The following is a 25,636-nucleotide window of genomic DNA, read 5'->3' as shown; positions in this document are numbered from 1 at the left end:
TTGTGATGTCCATATACAGGCTGTGTGCAAGCACACGGACAGGTGCCAAGCCCATAGCTGCTGCTGTTGGCGTTTAACGGCTAGATTGTGCAGATGAAAACCTCTCCTCTGTAATGTGAAGAGGACCTTCTATAAGGTTAGAAAGTGGCAAGAAGCCTTGTCTTACGGGGCAGAGGACAAATAAAACACACAATCTCCAGGAGTTAAATCTTCCTTCTCCCCAGGGCCCTTAGGTGAAGTGGTTTATTTTCATTATGTCTCTTGTAAAGGAAGCGCCAATATTAACAGCGTGAACAAAACAAAACCAACAATTTTGTTTACTCCCATATAAAAGTTCCTTAGGGCCTGTAGACTCGTTTACAAAAATCCACGTGCGCGAAACCCATTTGCAAAAAGCAAATAAAATATGTGCTCACAAATGCTCCTTACCTGACTGCCCTAAGGGGGTGGTTTGAAAAAAAAAGTCTGAGCCTTTATGTGTATTCTCTGGTGTGGCTTAGCAGTTATGTCCCCTCCCCATCTGTTTATGCCAGAACACTTGAACCTATCGGAATCCTGGCATAACTCAGCTTGGAGGGTAAGTTACTACAAGAATTTACCAGTTTCCTTCAATGGAACACATCATTGTGCCCATGTCCTTGAAAATATTTTGGCATGTTCATTCGCCACGTTACCTAGCCAGAGAAGTATCTCTGTATTTAGTCCTGTTGAGACTTTTATGTCTTTGGGGGTTTCCATATGTTGATTTCTTTCCTGGTGAAAATTATGCCTCTGGATGTCTGAGTGACAGTGTCTAGACAGGGGGTGGGAAGCTGCATGGAGAAAACCAGGAGAAAGACAAGTGAAGGTGCAAACAGGTAACGGGAAGTGACCAGAAACCTTACAGGAATCCCAAAATCTTCAGTTGCAGTTTCTGTAGCTTAAAATACGCAAGGCAAGAATGACATAAGGCAGATATTTATCTGCCTGACTTCTTGAAGCACAACTGTAGCTTGCTTTAAGCTGACTGCTGGATTTACTCATTCAGCAAATATTGTTTATTGAACAGCAGCATATGGCACCTTGTACTCTTGGTGTCAGAAATACAAAATGAGCAGACCACCAATCCCAACTGGACAACTTTAAACACATGCACACACACACTCTTGCATGGCAATTCACATACTTGTATATATGAGATACACTCAATGGACTCATTATGTTGTTTTTAAATATATATTTATGTTTATAAATATATATTGTTGGAGTTTGGAGTTGGAGGGAGAGGAAGGGGCAGAAATAATGTGAATACAGTATTCATGCATAAAACTATAAAAAACCCAAAAAATTAAATTAAAATTGAACAAATAAAATAACGATTATTACATCGAAAAAGCATATATCTTAATGACAGACAGATTAGAATATTAATATATGTACTATTGTGATTATTTTAAAATTATTGATCATGTGCTAATTATGCACATTAGTCGGGGGTTAGTGTGATTGTTCCAAACATATACATTGTGTGTACTGTTAAAGTTCATTATCCCATTATTCAGGCCTCTCTACTTTCTAGATGACAGTGAATATGGGTTCTTATTTCTATATGTTTGACTTATTTCATTTATTCTCTTCTCTGGTTTTCTCTTACATTTATTTACTTTATTTTATGTGCTTGAATGTCTTGGATGCATGTATTTATATGCATGTGGTGTCCATTGAGGTCAGAAGAGGGTGTTGGATGTTAAACTAGAACTATGGATTGTTGTAAGCCACAGTGTGGGTGCTATGAATTGAACTGGCTCCTATGCAAGAACTCTTAACTGCTGAGCCATCTCTCAAGTTTCATGAATTCTTGAAGTATAATTTTACCAAATAAAAGAACCCCAGGTATTTCTTATATATTTTTAGAAATCAGTATGAGAAATAGTATCTGCTGTTTGGTTAAACCTTAATGGATATCATCCAGTCTACACATGGTGTTTCTTTCTTCTGCCAATATCTTTTTTTTTTTTTTTTTTTTTTTTTTTTTTTTTAGTTTCATGTATATAAATTATTTTACTAGTGAATAACCATCCTTTTCCAAGTCACCTGCAGGTTATTTGATTTCATGAAATGTAAGGATTGTTCTCTGGGTATCAGTAAGCATGTTCTGGAGCTACTGTAATTTCTGATTACTGGCATCACCTGAATTCCAGAAACCATACTGATTCCAGAAGTGGAATAAATACTAACAATTAAAAGTGAATATTATGAATGGCAAATTAAAAATTATACTCCATCAAAAGCAGGCTCTTATAATGAGATGGTCTTATTGTTGTATGTTGTCATGTGCTTTCTTGGATAGAGAGAAAAGGTCTAAACTAGAGATGGCTCCCCCCGAGACTATGCAGTAATCAGGCTGTATTTACAGACGAGCATAGCAAAAGCCTCTCAATAGTCAAGGAGAACAAAGACAGAGACCACACTAGCCTTGAAGTTCCCGTAAACTTTCTCCAGGGCCACTTCCATCCCTTAGAGACTGACTAATTGCTAATGAGCTGTATTTTCCATTTCATATCTTCCTGTTTTCCTTCTGTAACCCCGGGTAGGAGTGTCAATCAAGATAGATAGGCTCCAATTCGAAAAGAAAGAAAAGATGAGGAAAAGCAAAGAGGCAGAGTCTATTCCAGGTAGATGAGCAGCTCTTGAATAAGTGAGGCACCTCATGCCCCCAGGGATGTGTAATGGAATGAAATAGAAAGATGGGTTCTTTTATGTTTTCTTGATTTGTTAAAATCAGTTTCACCCATCTGAACCAATTCTTTATTTCCCTTCTGCTCTGTTTGGCCCTTGCTTCTGAAAAAACTCAACTATTTAAAAGGAAGTCAATTTGTGCCTTGTTCCATCCAGTCTTGACTTCTCCATGTTAATACCATTGATTGGGGCCTGCCTTGTCTTCCACTATTGAATAACCGAATGGGTTCTCCACACTGGAGTGGCTATAAGATGAGAAATGACAGGCAGAGAAATGACATCTTGGACTGGGAATTCTAGCAGCAAGGACTCTAGGAGGTGGCCCGGAAGTACTACTGCACACAAACAGATATTTTGCAATTCTCCAATGTAAAAAAAAAAAAAAGTGTAAGAAAAAATACATTGCCTTTTGTAGTGCTGGAGAAGATCAGACAAACAGTTAAGTGAAATAAAGACCTTGTTACTTACTGATCTGGCTGTAAAAAAGATTCCACAAAGTTGAAGTCTCTGTGGTGTGTGAATCCCTAGATATCTGTGTCAAAACGTATTTGGTAATCATCTTTGCTCTAACAAGCTTGGAACTTGTGCAGAATGCTTGGTCTATACCTGCTCACACCTTGTTTTTAATGTGTTTATTTCATTTCTTCTTCTTCTTCTTCTTCTTCTTCTTCTTCTTCTTCTTCTTCTTCTTCTTCTTCTTCTTCTTCTTCTTCTTCTTCTTCTTCTTCTTCCTCCTCCTCCTCCTCCTCCTCCTCCTTTTCTTCTTCTTCTCCTCTTCTTCTTCCTCCTCTCCCCTCCTCCTCCTCTTCTTCTTTTTCTCACCCCCTCCTCCTCCTCCCTCCCCCTCCCTTCCTCCTTTTCCTCCTCCTCCTCCTCTTCCTTTTCTTCTTCTTCCCCCCTCCCTCCCCCTCCTCCCCCTCCTCCTCCTTGTTCCCCTCTTCCCCCTCCTCCTCCTTCTCCCCCTCCTCCTCCCCCTCCTCCTCCTCCTTCCCCTCCTCTCCCTCCCCTCCCTCTCCCTCTCCTCCTCCTCCTTCCCCTCCTCCCCCTCCTTCCCTCCCCCTCCTTCCCTCCCCCTCCTTCCCTCCCCCTCCTTCCCTCCCCCTCCTTCCCTCCCCCTCCTTCCCTCCCCCTCCTTCCCTCCCCCTCCTCCTCCCCCTCTTCCTCCTCCTCCTCCTCCTTCTTCTTCTGGTAGAAACAGGTAGGACTCCCAGAAATATTCCCTAGTTTCCAAGAAGAGTGGGTTTTTTTTTCTTTTCTCCTCCTATCTTCCCTTCACCCTGACCTTCATCTTTTCTATGATTAAGACTGAATCTGGGGCCTTGTGCATACTGGGCAAATGCTCACCCTTAGACATCCATTTTTTTCCATGTGAATACGTGAATATTCGGTGTGTACATGTGTCAACAGGAAGGTGTGTGTTTTTTGTGTGCATGTGTTTGTGTGTGTTGGTGTGCATGTGTGAATGCATGTGTGTGCTTGTGTGGGTGTGTTTCATGTGTGTTGTGTGTGTGAGGGGGTGTTTTTCATGTGTGGGTGTGTGCACATATTAATGCATGCACATGGAGGGCATAGGTTGGTGCCAGATGTCTTCATTACTTTCTACTTTAGTTTTTGAGACACAGTCTCCCTCTGAACTTCTAGATCTTTCTAGACTATCTAGCCAATGGGCGTCAGGCACATGCCTGCCTCTGTCTTCCCTTCCCTCAGTACCAGGGTTTTAGATACTCTCCACTGTGCCTGGCTTTTACCTGGGTGCTAGAGCTCTAGGCTCAGGTCCTTACGCTTGCATGGCAGTCACTTCCCTGAGCACCCCATCTCCTCAGCCCACACGCAACAAGAAAGACCCCTCTTACAGATTTCAGTATTTCCAAAGAAAGTTTGTCATCTGAGTAAACCTGTCAGGAGATTTTATCTTTTCCCTTCTGTCAAGCCTAAATCTCCACGCTGTCCATCAGTTCCTTTCTTGTCTTGTTCCCTCATTTAAGAAGCCATAGCTTGTTATTCAGGGGCAAAAGTGTAGAATCTACAGTGACTAAGAGCTATCAAAAGTTATGTCTGCTTTTCTGCAGAGAACTAGGAAGCCGTGAATAATAATTTGGTCGTTGTTGAGAATTCCACAATCCCAGCTAATTCTGTAAAAATGGAGAAAACTCCCTAGATATCCGATGAAATATTTATGTATAATTAGCTAGCTGAGGAATATTGCATTGTTGGGATTTACAGCAACACAAAATACTTTTATTTTCCTACTCATCGCTTTCAACTGTATCGTGTCGAGTCCCGCTTTCCTGCCGGGAAGCAAGTTCCTTAGCAACATCTAATATCCTGCCATTTTCAGTTATTAGGAAAGTCTCACTTGGGTATTTAAGACTTGGTCCGTTCATTTAAGAAAGATTAATCTCAAACTTGATTCAAAGAGCATCCTGTCTCCCCCACAGTTATTTGGATTAAATATGTGTCTGATTTTATTGGTTTGGAGGTATCTCTGAGCCAGGGTCCGGAAATACCTTTTTTTCCCCTTTTGACTCAAGTTCCTCTGGTGAGAGTGTCTGTCAGGTAGGGGTTGGGGAGCTAACACATTTTTGTTTTGTTTTTCATGTGATTGTTAGAAGGGTCCAGGGTGAGCCTTACACCATACTCTGCTTCAGGCAGCTTTGCTCTGCCAAAGTGCTCTCTCAGTTGGAGTGCTGGCATCTGCAGCACGCTCTAAGTTGTTTTCTGAGAGTGATGTCTCTCTCGCCATCACTTTGCATGCAGAAACATGCTCTTCCCCCTTAGCCTTGTCTTCATCCACTTCTCCCATCTTTCCTCTGAATCAAACACACCATTGCTTGGGACCCTGTGATGCCTCTTCAACAAAAGGTGAAGGCACCCAGTAGAGTCTTCTGTCTGCAGAGAATGGAAGAGAACTGAACAGGGCAGGCTTTCTTAGCTTCCTTCCATGAACAGCAGACTGGAAATTTCTACATTTTTCTGGACATTAGGCCATACATTCATGCTATCCTTACATTTCAGAGGACATGTATCAAGAGGGTACGTTTCTCCTTTTCAAGTATAGTGTACCATATTCCCAGGTTTCCAAATGATGACCTGGGGACAGTTCTCCTCTGGTGGCAGTACCACAGGGTCCTGGGATTACTGCTCTGGCAAACTTCATCTGGGAAAATTAGTAAAAGTCAACAGGAGTTTACAGTCCTTATAAAAAGTTACAGGCAGTGGCCTAATCTCCTGACAGAAGGAAAAGAAGAAACCCTGCTCTTTCCAGCAAACTTGGACCTCCTGACAATCGTAAGCATCTCTGACTTCATATAAGGCTGGCAGATGAGGTCTGTGGTCTGGTGGACAGGGTAGTATGGGGGAGTGTATTGGTTGGTGGTGAGGATCTGGAAGGCTGGGTGTTCGCCCTAGAATTTGGCTGTTTAAGTCACTTCATTTCCAGTCTGAAGCAGAGTTTTAGGATGCTGAGGCAAGAGGATGCTATACCCTCATCAGAACATGTGCTTGACTGCTCTTCCAGAGGTCCCAAGTTCAACTCCCAGCAACCCTGTGGTGGCTCACAACCATCTGTAATGGGATCCGATGCCCTCTTCTGGTGTGCAAGACAGTGCACTCATATACATAAAATACATGAATACACATGGACCCAGTGATAAATGTATAAGAACATAGGATATATATGATATCTCATACCTCCAAAAGTCAGGACATCCCTCCACCATACTTCTAGAGTGGAATTATTAAACGAAGTGCACCCAAACCCACAAATGTCTGCTAACCCAGAGCAAATGCAGAGAAGCACAATACGTCTGGATTTCCCCCATGGCTATTTTTATTTTTCCAAATGCCACATTTCAAAGGGTTAAAAGAAACACATGGCTGGAGAGATGGCTCAGGGACTAAGATCACTGACTGCTCTTCCAGAGGACTCAAGGCTTGACTTCGAGTACCCACATGATAACTCACAGATATTGCAAATTCAGCTCCAGGATAACTGATGCCCTCTTCTGGCCTCCTCAGTGCATGAGGTGCATAGACATACATTCAGGCAAAATACCCATATGCTATTAAAATGGTATAACTAAAAAACATTAAAAAATGCATATTGATGGCTTTATATTCCTGGGGCCCCAACTGCATCTTTACTCTGTTGGGGAGCCCTGTCCTACCTCTGACCTCTGTGAAAATGCCTTCTGTGACCTACAAGATCATATATGCTAAGGCTGCAGACATGAATATACATCATATTTTTACACACACACACACACACACACACACACACACACACACACACACACAAACACACACACACATATGTACCTAAACACCTTACTTTAGCTTGGTATATGGCATGAGTTAATGTCTGGAGTGTGGTTTTACTCTCGTGGGTATAAGCAAATGGAGGGAGACTACCATTTTATGCCAGACAATAAGCCTTATTATTGTCTAATAAGATTTTAGGCAATCTCCTGGAGTCTTCTTCTTTTTATATATGAAACGTGTGGATAAGGACAATATCTATTTATGGAGTTGTGAGAATCAAATGGGTTTATTCATGTACAAGTGCTCAACTTTGAAAGAGTGTCTGGCATGCAATCTGAAGTACATAGTATGTAATTCTTGGCACTAGACAAAAAAAAAATTGGAAGCTTCTTATGTTGCTGTATTTTGAATATTTCCCAACAGATATGAAATGGATTAAATGAGACTTTTCTTTTTGATGAAGTTTTAGACTGTTAAAAGAATTTTCCAGGGTAGGGGTGTAGGTGGTGTGAGAAATCACTCCTCAAGACTAGGGGCATCTCACCTGGGCTCAGGGTACCAGCAATACTTTAAGTAGTCATTACTTCAGAGAACAAGTGAATGAGCTCCCCCAGCGGGGCAGGCATGCAGAAACGGATGAGAATATCCGCAGCCATCCATATTCCTAAGATTGCACTGTGGGAAATTCATCAAGTAAGAGACCTGTGCAATTCGCTCTTCCTGGGCTAATTCGTACTTATTCTTCTTTTGTACCCTGTTGGCTACGTTCAGCTTGCCTTTGAAGTGCTGCGTGTCTTGCAGATTGATACAGAAGGGAAAAGTTTGACCTAACGATTCTTTTCAAATGGCTTTTCAATATTTCATTTATTGTTTCGGCCTCACTGCCTTTCCACCTTCTGATCATGCACAGATCTTATTAGGTTTATTGGCCTGACTGATTCATCGATTTAGCTGAATTTCTGGATCCAGAGGCAGCCCGCTTACACATTTCTTCTTTGCATCTTTTCTATTTTTTATTTTTGCACATCAAGCTTTTGTTCTAAATCCACCATGGGTATGAGGACCTAGCAGTCTTGATCTCCTCAGCAAATATCTGCCAGGTTGTAATTTTTCATTCGTTGTTAACAGCCAAATTTAAACAAGGCCAATCTTCTAATTTGGTCTGCAGGAGTCCTATTCTTGGTAAAAAAAAAAAAAAAAAAGGAACAGTTAATTTCTAGTTCTTCCTTTGGTATGTGTTATTCTCCCATTCCTCATATATTTTGATTAAAAAGTAAACATTTGGGGGGCAGTAGGAACTACATTTGGGCATGAATGTTAAACAATGTTTTTTTGGCAGGAGCCTAGAAATATGTAGAGGGCTGGGGTTGGCAGGCCATGGGGAGATCTGTTTGGGAGCCTATTCTTAGCATCTGATTCTTTTTCTTTATGACCTCAGGGATTCTCCAGAATGATCTTATAGTGTCCTGTTGCAGCAATGACCTGAGTGGTAGGCACTGTCTTGTCTGAGAGCCTGTGATAAACACCTACAGTAGTAGATTGAATTTGAACTGCTAGGTTCTTCTCTCTCTCTCTCTCTCTCTCTCTCTCTCTCTCTCTCTCTCTCTCTCATAACAGAAGGAACAGACTTTCTGTTTAGGGGTCAGGGTAGGCATGCTATCTGTTAAGTACATCACAATAGGATTTCTGAAACCTAACTCAAAATACCTATGTTGTTTGTTTGTTTTGATAGGGTCTTATGTAACTCACACTATCCTGAAATTTGCTATGTACCCAGGCCTTGACTTGACTCTTCTTCTTCTTCTTCTTCTTCTTCTTCTTCTTCTTCTTCTTCTTCTTCTTCTTCTTCTTCTTCTTCTTCTTCTTCTTCTTCTTCTTCTTCTTCTTCTTCTTCTTCTTCTTCTTCTTCTTCCTCTTCCCCTCCCTCTCCCTCTCCTTTTCCTCCTCCTCCTTCCTCTTTTTCTTCCCCTTTTTTCCTCCTCCTCCTTCCCTCCCCCTCCTCCTCCCCTTCCTCTTCCCTCTCCTCTTCCTCTTCTTCCTCCTCCCCCTCCTCCTCCTTCTTCTTCTCCTTCTCCTTCTTCTCCTCCTCCTCCTCTTCCTCCCCTCCCCTCCTCCTCCCCATCCTCCTCCTCTTCTTCCTCCTCCCCCTCCTTCTTCTTCAGCTTTCCATGCACTGGGATTGCAGTCATCCCCGGATTCAGACTAGGTATCCCAGAGAGATGCTAAGTACAGATTCAAGTCACTTACTCAAGCTTGCAGAAGCACACAACGATGGCTCTCTTCTCTTACAGGCCTCAGGTGACATTGGGAGCCACGTTTCTTTGCTCATGGTTGCTGTCTACTGTTAAATCAGTGCTTCTTGTTACTATTAGGGAACTCCCGGTCCTGTGTCAGCTCAGGATGTGCCTTTTCCAGGGAGTGTTCCATGACTGTGGTCCAAGATATCCATATTCACTGTCACCAGCACATTGCCACTTATGGGTTCATAAAGAGGAGCTCCCAGACCCACTTTATCTATAGTCTATGGCTGTGCTTGAGCTACTATAGCAGAATTGTGACAGAAATCCCACGACCTGAAAGCGTATAGTTACTATCTGACCTTTCCAGGGGAACTTCGTTAACTCTTGTCTGGAAGTAAGCGGATGTCACATGCCTGCCTCTCAGTTTGACCTGCAATAGATGTCTCTTATTTCTGTACTTTGCAAAAACTCTTTTAAATTCAGCACAGACATTTAGTACTTGCCAGACATTTTAGGCACTGAACAAATAATCACAAAATTACACTTGGAAATTGGGGTGAGTCTGGGCAAGGAACAAAGAAAACTCAGGAATCGGTTTTATTTTTGACAGAGGACATTCACTTATTGGTGTTGTCTTGCAGTTGCAGAAAAGAGTCTCGTAAGACTTTTGTACTTAAAGCACCCCATTCCAACAGAGCACCCTTACTTGTTACCCACCTCAGCTTAAGAACATAAATCTTGGAAGTGGAGATGGTTCAGTGGGTAAGAGCACTGGCCGGGCAGACATGAAGACCTGAGTTGGAACTCCAGTACCTCTGTGAAAAGTTGGATGTTATTACTTGCTTGTCACTTCAGTTGTTGGCACGTATGGGGAGAGAGGAGGGTAACTGGGGTTGGTGATCTGCCAGCCTAGCTGAAAAAGAAAGTTCCAGATTTGGTGGGAGATCCTGCCTCAAGGAAATAAAGTGGAACATTATACAGTTGGATACTGACCGTCTTCTTCTGGATTCTGCATGTATGTGAACACACCACTTCATACCCACATACCCCACCCCCAAGGACAGACACACATACACAAAGACCATATGTCTTGTCATGTTTCTAAGAGGGTATGTGAAGATGGTAACTTCATTAAAAACTCTTACAAGAAATCAAATATACACACGAAATTGCAGAGTGGCACTTATTTCAGTATTTAATGGAATCCTTTCGGGCATTTAGTTGTTCCTGTGTGTGTGTGTGTGTGTGTGTGTGTGTGCAAGCGTGTGTGTGTAACTCCTCTTTCATTAATGTCAAACTGCTTAATGTAGTGCCCTAGATTCACTTTTCTCTTTTTCTTTTTCTACCTTTTTCTCTTCCTACCTTCCTAGTGGCCAGCCCATTCCTAGGGTGGAGTACACAGAAGAAGAAACTAAAACTTGGGGTGTTGTGTTCCGGGAGCTCTCCAAGCTCTACCCGACTCATGCTTGCCGAGAGTACCTGAAAAACTTCCCCCTGCTGACCAAGTACTGTGGCTACAGGGAAGACAACGTGCCGCAACTGGAAGACGTCTCTATGTTTCTGAAAGGTAGGACCTCTGGGCTGCCTTTCATTGTCCCCCCCCACCCCCCATCTTCATTTGCTTTTCAAGGACACAAGGGCACACCAATAGGAAAGGGAAAAGTAGTGACTTAAGGTAAGGAGCACTGACCCAGCGATTAACCTGAACTCCCAGTGGGCAGCAGAATGGATACTTGTCTGGAGAAATAGATTTGGGTATTTATGAAGTTCTGGGCCTGCCTTTCTTTGGGGCTTGCTGTTATATATATAATGGGGCTTGTTATATATATATATATATATATATATATATATATATATATATATATATATATATATATATATATATCAGCAAGCCCCATGGACATCTGCGAAGAATATCAGCTTGGAGTGTCTTCTCAACACAAACTATTATACTTAACACTGGAGATCAGACGTCTGTGATCGAGGTGACGAAGGGGCCATATCTCTTTTGGGGGGCTTCAGTTCCTTTGCCCTTTTCAGCTGTTGCTGTTCACCTGCACTGCTTGGCCCAATGGCTTCATCTCTACCACGCTAACCTCTTAATTTCCATCGCCACCACGCCTCGCCTAGTTCCTTCTCCTGCTTCCTTCTTATAAAGCCTTTTATGGTTTTAACACCCAGTTGGATAATCCAAGATAGCATCCTTGTCTCTGGAGCCATTATTGTGAGAGATATTTCAAACGGCAGCATTCAATCTGGCTTTTCTTAATCAACCACCATGTTCCCGACTAACCTAGGCCTGTGGCCAGGAGTGGCAGCGGCTGTACCACCGCTGCTCAGCTCGGGCTGTCTGCTTAGGCAGTCAGAGACACCAGCCCTGCCGCCACGAGACGCCAGCGCGGAAGATGGCTCTGCCAATCTACCACACTATCTCCACAATGCTTGGCTGAGCCCAGACCATCCCACCATCCATGTGGGCTCAGTACAAATGAGACTCTAATGCTTAGATTATACAAAGGCTTTATATGTTTGGTAATGCTCACTAACAAGATGCCCATACAATCAGAGGTGTAACCCAATACCCAATCTAGATATACCAACTACCTTTGACTGCTAGAGACATGCGCACATCTGCTTCCATGTTCCCCCCTCTCTTGACCCCCCCTCCCCTAGCTCCTCCTCTTCCTTCTCCTCTTCCTCTCCTTGCTCCTCCTCTTCCTCTCCTTTCTCCTCCTCTTCCTCTCCTTACTCCTCCTCTTCCTCTCCTTGCTCCTCCTCTTCCTCTCTTTACTCCTCCCACCTTAGCTTCTCCTATAGCCATTGCTAGATCACATCTCTAAACTTTGTACAAGTTAGACAACATTTGCAGACTCAAGGTGATGAGACTGTGGGCATCTTTTGAGGGCTCTTATGTGGATGTCGCTTGCCGGCTTTCCTTCTACCTGGGCTCTCCCAGGCTGCCACATTGAGCTTTGTGACACCCTACCTGCCTAGCCCTCCCTTTCATTCTACATCTTCTACCCACACTAAGCTTTCCACCATTTTGCCACCTCGATTCCTAAGCTTTCCCTTTTACTCTCCTGCCCGTTGCTTCCACACAAGCATCTCTTTCTGAAACATTACCTAAAACGTTACCTTTTTCCCTCACAGATTGGCTTAGAAACTCTCAGTGGCTGTTAAGGGTAGGGCTAGGTTAGTAAATATTTTGAGTTTTGTGGTCTAAGATTTTTTTAAAGGGAACCACGCGGGCACTTACATAGTCATTTTATTGTGTGCATGAAAGAGTACAAACACTATTCTCCTGCTATCAACAGGATCTCAGTTTAGACTCCTCTCATTGCTCTGGTGAACGTGTTACCCACCAAAGGGGCTCATATAATGAGACACATGGAGAATAGTGTAGCGAACAGAATTTATTACACAGTAAAGCAAAGTACACCCTCAAGGGGTGAGAATGGGTAATGACCAAAGGGACTGATGTTTCCATTTATGTGTTAGGTAAATTTTATATTATTTCCAGACTCTTTAGAACAAACAGTTTTTCCTGTGGGACTTTGTCCTGTCCATGTGATTAACAGGCCTGTTTGGATAGACTCTTACAGGAGGGGACAATGGTGTGTGTTACTGTTCTTTCTCCAAATGTCTCCAGCTAGACAGAGATCTGACAAGGTTGAGGCCTCCTGGAGCCAGGTTTGGGATCTAATATCTTCTCCCAGGAACAGAGAGATGATTCAAATCCTATTCTTTTTAATAATTGGTTTTATTTATTTATCTTAATCATTTTATTTTATTTAAAAGATTTATTTATTTATTTTATGTATATTTATTTTATATGAGAACACTGTAGCTGTCTTCAGGCACACCAGAAGAGGGAATCAGATCCCATTACTGATGGTTGTGAGCCACTATGTGGTTGCTGGGAGTTGAACTCAGGACCTCTGGAAGAGCAGTCCGTGCTCTTAACCACTGAGCCATCTCCCCAGCCCCTCAAACCCTATTCTTTTGATAAGCAATTAGATTCTTGTTCCAGCTCTTGGTTTACAGGCTGTTGACTGAGAAAGAGGTGTCTGATCCTCAGGTCTTCCAAGCTTGCTGATATCTCCCTGCCTACTAAACACTAAGACACACAGACACAGACCAGGAGCTGAGTTTGGACACGTATGAACTGCTCAGCCTGTGATTTTTGGTTATGACAATATTGTGACTCCACCCTCTGCTTTCATTTTGTAACATACGTGGATCAGACTGCATGGTAGCCTGACAGCTGGGCTGCCGAGCCATGGCTAGCCCCGACTGTAGAGAAGGAGCCTGAGTGTGAACACTGTCCACAACCCTGCATTTGTTATTAAGGAGGAGACGTAGAAAGCCCCAATCAGCATCTTTTCACTGGCAGCTAGTTGTACAGCGCGTTCTGCTGTGGTTCAGCTGGACTCTGTTCTCCCAGAGACCCTGTGCTCAAATTTCTGTTTCCCACAGAGATGCAGGAGGCTGGGTGTTTACAATGGGATCCATTCCTCATATCTTGGATTCATGTTTTGCTCTCTTGTTTCACAGCCTTAGTCATAATTATATTATCTCACAGATATTTTTTTTCTATATCTGTCTCTCAGGTTGCTATTTTCCTGTGAGTCAGTGTAGGATTCAGTTTGAATCACTCACTGGCACACAGCAGAAACAAGGCAAGTTCAAGGCAAGGCGTGGGGTTTGGTTTCTTTTAATTGACTCATTTAAAACAACACCTCGTTTATATAACACAGAAACTTCTAAGCCAATAATATATACGAAGTTAAAGTTCTCCATGTTGAAATCTTATATCTTTCTAATTTACATGAAATAAAGTACAAACCCATTAAAATAAAAAAAAAATGTTCCTCGGTATACCAACTCATACCCCAATATAGGATATGCTGCTGCAGTTGACGTAATATAAGAAAAGAAGAAAATACATTTATGTTTTTGATACTCAGGGGAACAATCTAAGGTGGAAATTCTTGGCATAAACACAGTGCTGCTAGATTTACGGCTCCAGGGAGGCCTGAGAACAGTGTCATTTCCATGTTGGTACCAGAACTCCCAGGAGGGATTTGTTCTATAAATTTAGTTGCTGTTTCTAACCATCTTGAGGTACTCTCCCAATAAGTTAAAAATTTCAGAACAGGAGCCTGTCCAATGCTCAAATCAGGGGTAAACCCTGCCCCAGACTCTATGCTAAGAGAGAGATAAGCCAAAGCCAGAAAGACAAAGAACAAGTGACCCCCCACTGTGTGTGGAATCTAAAACCATGGACTATACAAAACCAGACAATGGGTCAGTGGTGGGAGAGTAGAGGGCGTGGCAGATGTTTGTCAAAGGGTACAAAGATGCAGTGATGCACAAAGTGTAAGTCTAGACATCTAACTTATAGCCTGGTGATGATGGCTGGACACATTGTCCTATATAATGGTAATTTGCTAAGAGTAGATTTTTATGGTATTCTTATCGCACATATGGAACTATGCAGAGTTGGTTATATTAAGTTGACTTTAGCAATTGCTTGACTGTGTTTATAAATATATTTTACCATTAGGCGGAGCTCGGGGAATCTTTTAGGAGAGGGAAAAGATGGATTGTAGGAGCCAGAGGGGTCAAGGACACCACAAGAAAGTAGGCTATATATCAACTAACCAGGAGCTGACCTGACAATCAGGGAGCCTGTATGGGTCTGCATTAGGTCCTCTGCATATATGTTATAGTTGAATAGGTTGTTCTTGTAGGATTTCTAACCGTGTGAGTGGGGGATACCTCTGGTTCTTTTGCTTCCTTTTGGGACCCTTGTCCTCCTACTGGGTTGTCTTGTCCAGCCTTGATACGAGGGTATGTGCTGGGTCTTATTGTAACTGGATATGCCATGTTTGGTTGATATCCCGGGAAGCTTGCCCTTTTCTGAAGAGAAATGGAGAAGGAGTGGGGAGTGGATGGGAGTGGGAAGAGGTGAGGGGAGGAAGAGGAAGGAGGGGAGGGAGGAAAAACTGTGGTTAGGATGTGATATATGAGAGAAAAATAAAAAAAAAAAGAAAAAGAATAAAAAAGCATGTTTTACATTTAAACACATACATTTTTACTAAAAACAACCATACTCTGAAGCCCACGACAGTAAATATAAAATAACCACTTTAAAATATAATTTATTCAACAAAACACCTTTCTTTTATAAAATTGAGACTGTTGATGAGCTGTAGATTCATTTAGCTGATGGTAACGCTGTTGGTAACTTTTGATTTTATTATATTCATATTTTTCTTTTTTTCTATCATAAAGGGATACCATATGAGGTGCTTTAGTCCAGTTTTTCTGTCGTGGTGATCCACGCAATGGCACAAAAGGCAATGATATTGAGTGATGTTAGGAGGGACTTACACACACACACACACACACACACACACACACACACACACACACACCACAACACAAAGGAAAGGACTCTAAGACCCTAGTGGAGAGTGCCTAAGCAGTGCACTACTCAACACTGGCAAGCAGGGAGGATCGTCAGGGGAAGACACTGGGAGCACGTAGTAACCCTCACTCTAGGTTAGAATCTTCTCCTACGTATTTGAGATTTCTTATTCTAATTTGGCTCCCGAGTTTAAGTGCCTAAAAATATTTTTACCCTTCCTTTTTAATGAACATCTCGTTCCCCTGGAAACCATCTTTTCGCCAGTGTATTTTCGTCACCAGAGTTCAGAAACGTGATGTCTGTTAACAGATGTCATTCATTTGTCAGGAGTTTTAGAACCTGGATGGCTCTGTTTCTGGAACATCCTCACAAATAATTGAGGCCCTAAAAATCCATCATGTGCGAATGTATTATTTAATAACCGTCATCGCCAAAGATTTTTCCCCAAGGGTAGAAGCATGCACAGCAACGTGTCAGAAATGGTAAACGAGCCTCTAGTCTTTAAAAGGTTATTTAGGAAAAAAAAAAAAAAATGAAAATCCTATGCTAACAACCCATGAGTGGGTCCTCAGGTCCTGAGGTTTGAATTTAGTTGGTTCTTGCTCTTGTCTCTTTAGAGCGATCTGGCTTCACAGTGAGACCAGTGGCTGGCTACCTTAGCCCAAGAGACTTCCTGGCTGGCTTGGCCTATAGAGTATTCCACTGCACTCAGTACGTGCGGCACGGCTCTGACCCCCTCTACACCCCAGAACCGTGAGTATTGCAGTCGGAGCTGAACTTCATGAAGGCCATTACACTGAAAGATGGTCAAGTTGGACTCGATTTGATTTCATCTTCTTAGCAGTGAGAATCACAGCCCTTGTGTGGAGAAGGGAGAGCGGGCTGGACGATCAACATCTTCAGCTGGGACCTCCGGCCTCTGATAGCGTAGCTTGGGCCGTCTCTCTTACTTCACTGCAACACTAAATGGTCTGCCTGAACCTGTCTCCACTGATATAAGGAAAGGAAAGGAAAGGAAAGGAAAGGAAAGGAAAGGAAAGGAAAGGAAAGGAAAGGAAAGGAAAGGAAAGGAAAGGACACATCAGCGCACACAGTCGGGACACATGTGCCTCTCATCGGGAGGTTCACATGCAGACATCACAGTAGAAGTTCCTCTTTCATCTCCCTCTCCCCCTCCCCCTCCCTGCCCCCATCTCTTGTTGAATTCTGACTCCTATTATGCACCTTCTGCAGTCTTAGCTCCTTGAATGCTCTTCTGTCATTCACAGCTTCCAGATAGCAATGATGTGTATGATTCTTTTTTACCTGTCAGCTTTCCTCAAGAGTCATTTTGTGACCCATCTATCCATTCTCTCCTTGCCAGTGGGAGAGCTAAGAGCATACAGAGAAGCAATGAGGTTGTTTCCTAAAATGACATCATGGGTGGGCACTGGGGGTGGGGACTCTGAATCCCTATATGTTAAGCAGCTCTAGCACATATGGGATTCTACAGTCTACAAGTGCCAGGCGCTCTGTATTCTACTTGCCATTCTTAAAAACGTAATATTTATTGGGAAACACCTATGTGCTTGGGTAGTTAGGGAATGAGACAAAACTCTGCTGTCCCTGGCTGGTCAGATGGGGAGCAATGGTTAGTGTGCCAATAGACAGGTAGTAGGTGTCAATAACGCTAATGAATGCTGGTAGGTACCGAGAAGGCAGATGGAGCAGGAGGGTGAGACAGAGAATCACTTGCTTTACATTTTGCTGTGGGTCCCCAGGGTGCCCCATTGGAAGATGGTATTAGAGCAGGGATCTGAATGTAATCATTTCAAGTTAGAGAATTCTAAGCCAGAGAGAGCAGAGGAGGAAAGATCCTGAAGTTGGGAGCTGCCATGGTTGTCTGCCTCCCTGGACTCCATTCAGATGAGTGCCTTGCTCCAGTCTTAGGTTAATTTCTTGCCCACTGTTCAAGGCTCTCAAGTTATCACTTTGCTTATGATGCTGTTTTGCTTGAATAAACGCATGATGAATGGGCTGCCAAGGTCTTCACTGGGGAGCAGAGAGCCCTCGAGGTCCAAGCAGTTAAGTGGCTGATAGCCTCAAAGGTGGGCAGGGATTAGAGCTAAGCTTCTGAAGCCCCCAACCCCCTCCTAAGCAGGCACGATTTGCTGGCCAGGTGAGTCCCTGTGGGGTCACTACATTTTTTTTTAAAGCTCTGTTCAGCTTTTCTGAAAGTGTTTCAGGGTAAACAAAGGTTACTTATAGGACTCCAGACATTTGGAAAAGAAATGTTTCTTGTAGTGGAGTGCTCAAAGGAGCACTGTCAGAGTTAGAAAGGCAATCTCTAAATCTAGCCCAGAGGGTTTACAAATGGCCCTGTTTGCAAATAGCAGGCACTTTGTTAGATCTCTTTGTATAACTGGCCCTCCTGAGACTGGTGATAGCGTGCCAATAGGTATGCACAAAAAGAGGGCCAAGAAATGAGATTTTAGCCACAGAAGTCTATAAAATTTGGGGATAATGTGTTGTATTTTTACCAAGGTACTTTCAGCCAATTCATCCAGCAATATTTATGTGCAGTATTAATAGGAAGGTACAGCCGATTTAAAGATGAATAAAATGTAGTATTTTTTTTTAAATGCAATTGACATTCTGTTAGGGGAGATAGAAGCACAAATAATCAGAAAAGAACTTGTTTAGGGTTATTGCTTGGGTACATGCAAAAACATTAGAGGATCCCAGAGGACAGAATCGTTCAAAGAAGATAGAACCAGAATAGAAGTCAGGAATGGTGAGCAGAGAGCTCTTTTTTTTTTTTTTTTTTTTTTTTTTTTTTTTTTTTGGAGAAGGTCTCACGAAAAGAGAAAAGACTTTCTAAGCCAAAGGACCAGCAAACACAAAGTTGTGGAGCATGCAGAAGGCGCGAGGGAGCAGGTTTCATAGCCAAGAGTGGCTAGGGCACAGCTTATACAGAGGTGAAATCATCAGAACACATTATGGTCATTTGTCAATGTAGGACAAACAGGCTTTGGTTTTCGGGAGGCCCTGGGGAACTATCCAGGGTCCTGAAGCATGTTCCGGTGTTTGTGTTTGAGAAAGATGACCAGGGGCTGCAGAAGTGTGGAGAATAATAAAGAGGAAAAGTTAGCTAGGCTGCTCATATGCTCCATATCATGTGCTGGGATAGAAAAAAGTCTGTGCAATAGTACAAGAGAGTGTTTATTTGATGTCCTCTTAGCCACATAGGAAAGGATTTAACAGTATTTCGTGACTGGAGTTAAAGACAAGGAGAGAGAGAGAACCCCCTGAGGTAATGGCAAAGCTTTTATTGAGAAAGTAAATGACCTGTTGTTTCTAGTAATTATTAAGAATATCAAAAGAAGACCAATCTTGGGGGAAAGAGGAAATGAGGAGGAGGATTTGGGTTGGAATAAGCTATCTTTGAGGTGCTCAGGGTTGGGATTTCCTGAAGAAGAAGACCTTAGTTCTGGAGTTCAGGAGTGAATTTGAAGATTGTTTTATAAAGAATTGAGAACTTGAATATTTTATGATTTGAGAATTTCATTCAATGTATTTTGATCACATTCTCCCCATTTGTCTCCATATTTTCCCCCAAATCTATTCCCAGCCCTCTACCACTCCACTCTAACTTTGTTTCTTCTCTGTCTTTATAACTTTTAAGTCCAATTTGTCCTGCCCAAATATTCCTAGGTCTGGTGGCTATCCACCAGAGCATGATTGGTATACCAGAGACCACACCCTTAAAAACAACAGAGTCTCCCCCAACCATAACTGAAGATGATTCATGAACCCTTCCCACTCCACGTGAGGATTTTGACTGGCTTGCCTTCTGTGCATATAACCACAGTTGCTGTGAGATCATGTGTGCAGCTGTTCTGTCATGTCCAGAAGATGCTGTTTCACTTCTGTCTTTCCTGACTTTTGGAGAACTTTCCTCTTAAATTACAGGAGTATTACAGGACTCCTGTGGACAGACAGGCAGGAGGAGACAGAGTCACAGTATAGAAATAGGAGATTCCAAAATCTGGTGTTGTTTTTATCAGCTCGGTCTTTTGATTGTGTAGTCTATGTGTACATGCATGTTTGTAAGTATGTGTAGGTGTTTGTGTGCAAAGGGTGACCTTGAGTGTTATTCCACCTCAGGGGTCATCTACCTGGGATCCTAATGCTTCTGTGGCCAGGATCTAGGGATTAAGCTATCTCCTTTGCTTTGATTTTAATAATATTTATTTGTTTAAAAATTATTATTTCATAAAAACTAATACATATATGGGGCTTGGAATTCAAAGGGTGTGCTCAAACAGTGAACTCCTTTTCTCCATCTTGAACTTCATTCATCCATCTCCAGAGGCCACTCCTGATACCGAATTCTATTATATCCTTCCAGAAATATGCTATGCAGAATAGATTTTCTGTAGAGCTTCTCTTAATCCTTTCAGGTCACAAAATTCCAGTCTCTTCTTAGCCACATGGTTCAAACCCATAAAACACTGTACTGGAAGTGCCCTTTCCTGCCCAGCTGATTTCACAGGCATTGTCTTTATAATGAAATCCCATTTTCTCAATTGAAAACCATAAAGAGGGCAGATTCTCCAATCTGTGAGGTTCAACTCAGTCACTGCGTTTGGTGCCTGTTCTCTGCCTCTAAATGACAGCCCCAATTGTTGAACTGTGGTGCTGGAGGCCACATTAATGAGACAAAGGTGAGCTGTGAAGACCCAGGTAGAAATGGGAATGAAAGCAACAAAGAGACATTATCTGTAAAAAAGAATTATTTTCTACTGCAGTACATTTTGCATCACAACTTTCAACACACACACAAATACACACACACACACACACACACAAAACATGTTTTTGGCTTGTCTATGTGCTTTTCTCTTTAAATACATATTTACTTTATTAATTTCAAAACATTATCTTATTTTATGGATACGGATGTTTTGCCTTTACCTTGTGTGCTTGGTGCCCACAGAGGCCAGAAGAGGGCATCAGATCCCTTGGAACTGGAGTTACAGATGGCCGTGAGCATCCGTGTGGGTGCAGAGAATCCAACACTGTCCTCTAAAAGAGCAATGAGTGTAACTACCGAGTCACTTCATCCTTCTTCTGACTTCTTCTTAGCTTCTGTTTTTTTCTCGAGACAGGGTTTCTCTGTGTAGCTCTGGCTGTCCTGGAACTCACTCTGTAGACCAGGCTAGCCTCGAACTCAGAAATCCACCTGCCTCTGCCTCCAAGTGCTGGGATTAAAGGCGTGCGCCACCACTGCCCAGCCTCTTAGCTTCTGTTTTTATCTTATTTTATTGAAAAGAATATTTTCATGCAATATATTCTGATCACACTTTTTTCTTTCTCTCAGCTCCTCCCAGAAGCTCCCTACTCACTCAATTTCATGCCCTTAAAAAAAAAAATACTAAAAGACAACCAAACATTACAAAAACAAGAAACACACACACACACACACACACACACACACACACACAATAGGCACATAACTCTATAAACACACAAAATCAGAAACAAAAATATATAAGCAATGGACCAATAAGATAAAAAAATCTCCAAGCAAAGCTATATGAGACTTAACAGTCATTGAGTTCATTTTACGCTTGCCACCCACTCTTGGACATGGATGCTACCCCCAAGCGTGTTTAATAGATTCAATGGGACTCCACTGGAGAAGACCAAACTTCCTTTGCAAGTGGGTACCAATTATCAATAACTTCTTGGTTGTGGGGCAGACCATGTCAGCTTCTCTCTCTCAGCTCAGAACTTGTCTGGCTTGAACTTGTGAAGGGCTTATGCTGTCACAGACTCTGAGAACTTATATTCAGATGTCTGGAGAACTCTGTTTTCCTCACTCATCTCCCTTGGCTCTCACATGTTTCTCACTCCTCTTCTGCATAGCTCCCTTGCCCCTGAGGGGAGAGTTTGGTGAAGACATCTCATTTAAGACTGAATAGTCTGATATCTCTCTCTACATCACACTGTTTAGTTGTAAATCTCTGTGTTACTTCCCATCCATTGTAAGAAGACCCCTTACTGACGATGGTCGAGCAAGGCACTGGTTTATGGGTATAGCAGAATGTCATTACGAGTCATTTCATTGCTAAGTTTCTTTAGCAGAATAATAATAGCACATTTCCTCGTAGGCCCATAGTCTGTCTAGTTTCAGGTTTCTGGTTATGCTGGCAGTGTCAGATGTGATTCCATCTTAAAGAGTATGCCTTAAATTCAATCCCAGAGTGACTGGTTATTCCTACGGCATTTGTGCTACTGTTGCACCAACATATCTCAAGGACGGTAGCCATTGTAGATCACAGAGTTTGTAGCTGGGTTGACAATTTTATTTCTCCTCTGCTAGCATGCAGAGTACGTTTCAGTATCAGTAATGATCAGTAAGAGTGAAGCCTCTAGTTAGACACCGGCTTGACTTCTTCATGTTCAGTGAGATATATAAGTGTTGTCTTAATAATAGGGCCTTAACATCAGTGTGTGGAGAGCAACCAATAACCTTGGCAATAGTCTGAGTTGAGATATATCAGTGTTGTCTTCAATAATCGGGTCTTAACATCAGCTTGTAGAGAGTAACCAATAGCTTTGGCAATAGTTTGAGATGTTTAGGAGTTTCCATTGGGCCCTTTGACCAACAACTCAATTTGATAGGACTCATTCCTCCTACTGGGGCTTCCCTTGGTGGTGTAAGTTGTCTAGTTGGAGCATTCTCTCCCCTATTATTTGGTGACTCTAAATTTTAATCACATATTCATATATTTTAGGAAGGTTCTTCAGGAACAGGTTTTCAATGAGCTTTCAAATGGCATCTAGTGTTAGTTATTACTTTCCATATTCACTTGCATGTCCGTTTTTCCTATCCCCTCCTCATTTAATCCCCCCCCTTTAGTCTCTCTGTAACAATATATTCTATATCCACTTCCTTGGGTGAACCTCTCCTCCCCCCCCCGCCCCCCCAGTTCTTTACTAGGTACCTAACCTCCGTGGTTATATGGATTGTAGCTTAGAGTGACCTTGAACTTCTGATATCCCTGCTGTCACCTGTCAAGTGCTGGAATTACAGGCATGCATTACTGTGCCCAATTTATGCAGTGCTAGGAATCAAACCCAGGCCTCATGTATGCTAGTCCAGCAGCCATACAACTCAGCTATACACCCAGTCCCAGATTTTGCATTTTAAAGATTCTAGGTTCTTTGAACTTGGGCAGAGCGTAAGACTTGTATTAAAAAAGTGGTGGCATAATGGCTTGCTTCCTCAGGAGAAATCTCTCTAGCCTGTCGCATTGTAGACGCATCTATTGAGTCAGTGATTCTTGGTTTTCTGGTCGGAGTAGATACCTTCCCATTTGTTCATGCTTGGATTGAAGGTCGCTAATATATATATTAGGAGTACAAGGATGCTTGCTTTTCATTCCGAGAGTAGTGCCTCAGGCTGTGATTCTGTTCCTCAGTGTAGGCTAGTTGCATGCTTTGATCAGCTGTGATCCCAAATAATGCTGTGATTAATGAAGCATCAACACCAACAAATGATTTCCTTTACAAAATATCAAGTGGTCAATTAAAAATTATTTTAGTAAGATTATTCTTCTCACACAGTGGAATGAGAGAGAAGGCTTCTCAGTGCCAGTTTACAGGGACATATGAGCATAATCCAGTGTATATACTGACAGCAAAATTTTTGAAGTCCTCCTTAAGGCTTCCTGGTCTAATTTTTATCTGCGGGCTTTGCCATGTTGTACCGCTGACCACTCCATTTTTTTTTTTGGACTTACTTTTGTGGCACTTTGTGGCTGCTCCTCTTGTGTACAGGGAAATGCCCTGTGCATTTTAAGACATTTAGGGGAATTGGTAGGCACCACCCATTAGCTGTCAAGAGTATTTTTATTGGACACCCATCCCATTTGTAGAAACCAAGTCATGCACCAGAGGGTAATATTAAGTTGACTTAAGAAACACTGCAAGACAGTAAGAAATCTAACTTCTGCCTTTTCCCTTCAGACACCACCTGTAGATGCTTGTTTTCTTAATATAAAAACTTGAAACTAGTCTTATCGAACCACTAACTAGTTCCTCCAAGATGCTCCATATATATATATATATATATATATATATATATATAGAGAGAGAGAGAGAGAGAGAGAGAAGAGAGATGTGGAGGGAAGTAGAGAGGGAGGGAAAGAGGGAGAGATAGACAAAGAGAGACATACACAGACATAAGAGACATACACAGACATAAGAGACATATACACAGAGAAAGACAGAGAAAGAGACAGACAGAGAGACAAAGAGTCTCAGTCTTCTGAAAGGCAAGCAAGGAGGTTCATTCTGCCTAGAACAACTCTGTTGAAATCCCTTGGATTCGGCTCAGTTCCAGCCTTCTTTGAAGCCTTTCCAGTCAGAGTTAGCTGTCTCTACAGCACACTGCCTTACTTCTATGTTAGCCTTTACAACACTGCCTGATAGTTATTTGTTCATGTCTAGTTTTTGCTCTGTAAGACTGTCATGAACTCAAGACCAGTTGGCAAAGGTAATTCAGAGATGCAAAGAGTCAGAGTGGATCTCTACACCTGGCATAGGAAGAGAAAACCAAACAGAAAGTGCTCTGAGCCACGATGGCAGGCCTCTAGGAGGTGTCAGATTTGAGATACACCCAGAGTCACAGACAGTGTTCTTTGGAAAAGTCAAGCTTGCAGGTCCAGATGAATCTTAGCTACACTCTGGGGTAGTAGCTTCCTTTCGGAACGGCTGTGGCTTCAGGAGCTAATGCTGGTCACGGCTCCCTGACTCAGAAATGTTCAGATGTTCAGTTTCCTCTTGTGAGGCAAATTCATGAAGCTTTAATGGCAGTGTTTTCAACAGCAATAAAGACTGTGATGCTAGGTCGTCTTGATCAGGATATTCTTTAATTTTTTAAAAAATCACATTAAAAAAAAAGTCCCTACTAGGGAGCAACCCATATGGCCATTTACTTTGCTTTTAAGATGATCGTTTTAAAAGAAAAGTTAGCTATTATGGATCTGAGGAAAATTGCCTCCATATCCCCTTAAAGAGAGAGAGATGGAGGCAGGGTAAGCAGAAAGAGACACAATTGTATATCACCGGGCATTAAAAATGTATTTGTTTTATTCTCTGGGTAACTGTTTTAGTTAAGTTTCTATTACTGTGACAAAACACTGTGACCAAAAAGCAAGTTGGGGAGCAAAGGGTTTATGTGGCTTACTTACGTTTCCACAGCATGGTTCATCATTGAATGAAGTCAGGACAGAAACTCAAACAGGGCAGCATCCTGGAAGTAAGAGCTGATGCAGAGGCCATGGAGGGATGCTGCTTACTGGCTTGCTTCACATGGCTTGTTCAGCCTACTTTCTTATAAAACTCCGGAGCACCAGCTCAGGAATGGCACTACCAACAACAGGCTGGGCTCTCCCCCGCATTGATCATTAATTGAGAAAATGCCTTACAGTTGGATTTCTTGGAGGCATTTCCTCAACTGAGGCTCCTTCCTCTCTGATGACTCTAGCTTGTGTCAAGTTGACACACAAAGCCAGCCAGCACTGTAACTAACTTTAAATATTGTTTTACTTAGAAGGTAAAAAAGGAGTTTGCATGCCTTACAAATAATTCACCTCATGCTATGTTCAAAATTATATCTGAGCTACATCAAATATTAAGGTAGAAATTTAGAACAAAGTCTATGTTAACGGCAGTTTCTGCCATGCATTTTGTTGCAGGTGTCTAAGGGGCTGGTATATCAGTATGTGTGTGGGTGTTTTAGTTACTGCTATATTGCTGTAAAGAGACACCAGGACTAAGGCAACTTATAAGAGGAAGCATTTAACTGGGGGCTGTCTTAAAATTTCAGAGGTTCAGCTCATAACCATTATGGTGGGGAGCATGGCAGCAGACAGATGCGGTGCTGAGGAACTAGCTGAGAACTTACGTTATCCAAAAGCTGGACACAGACCGA

At 42.4% G+C, this 25,636-nt stretch overlaps 1 protein-coding gene across 1 annotated transcript in view; it reads left to right on the top strand.

The window, feature by feature from the left end:
* The window catches only part of Tph2 (tryptophan hydroxylase 2), a 105,146-nt gene that overhangs the window by 24,782 nt on the left and 54,728 nt on the right, over window positions 1-25,636 (top strand). Inside the window, exons 6-7 of the mRNA XM_076920241.1 lie at window positions 10,589-10,785; window positions 16,269-16,404. Of these exons, the coding sequence (XP_076776356.1) occupies window positions 10,589-10,785; window positions 16,269-16,404 (333 nt within the window). The remainder of the gene's footprint in view (window positions 1-10,588; window positions 10,786-16,268; window positions 16,405-25,636) is intronic.

This window comes from Arvicanthis niloticus, chromosome 22, assembly GCF_011762505.2.
Source record: "Arvicanthis niloticus isolate mArvNil1 chromosome 22, mArvNil1.pat.X, whole genome shotgun sequence".
NCBI classification, from domain to species: Eukaryota; Metazoa; Chordata; class Mammalia; order Rodentia; family Muridae; genus Arvicanthis; species Arvicanthis niloticus.
This window is presented reverse-complemented; position numbering and strand designations above follow the sequence as displayed.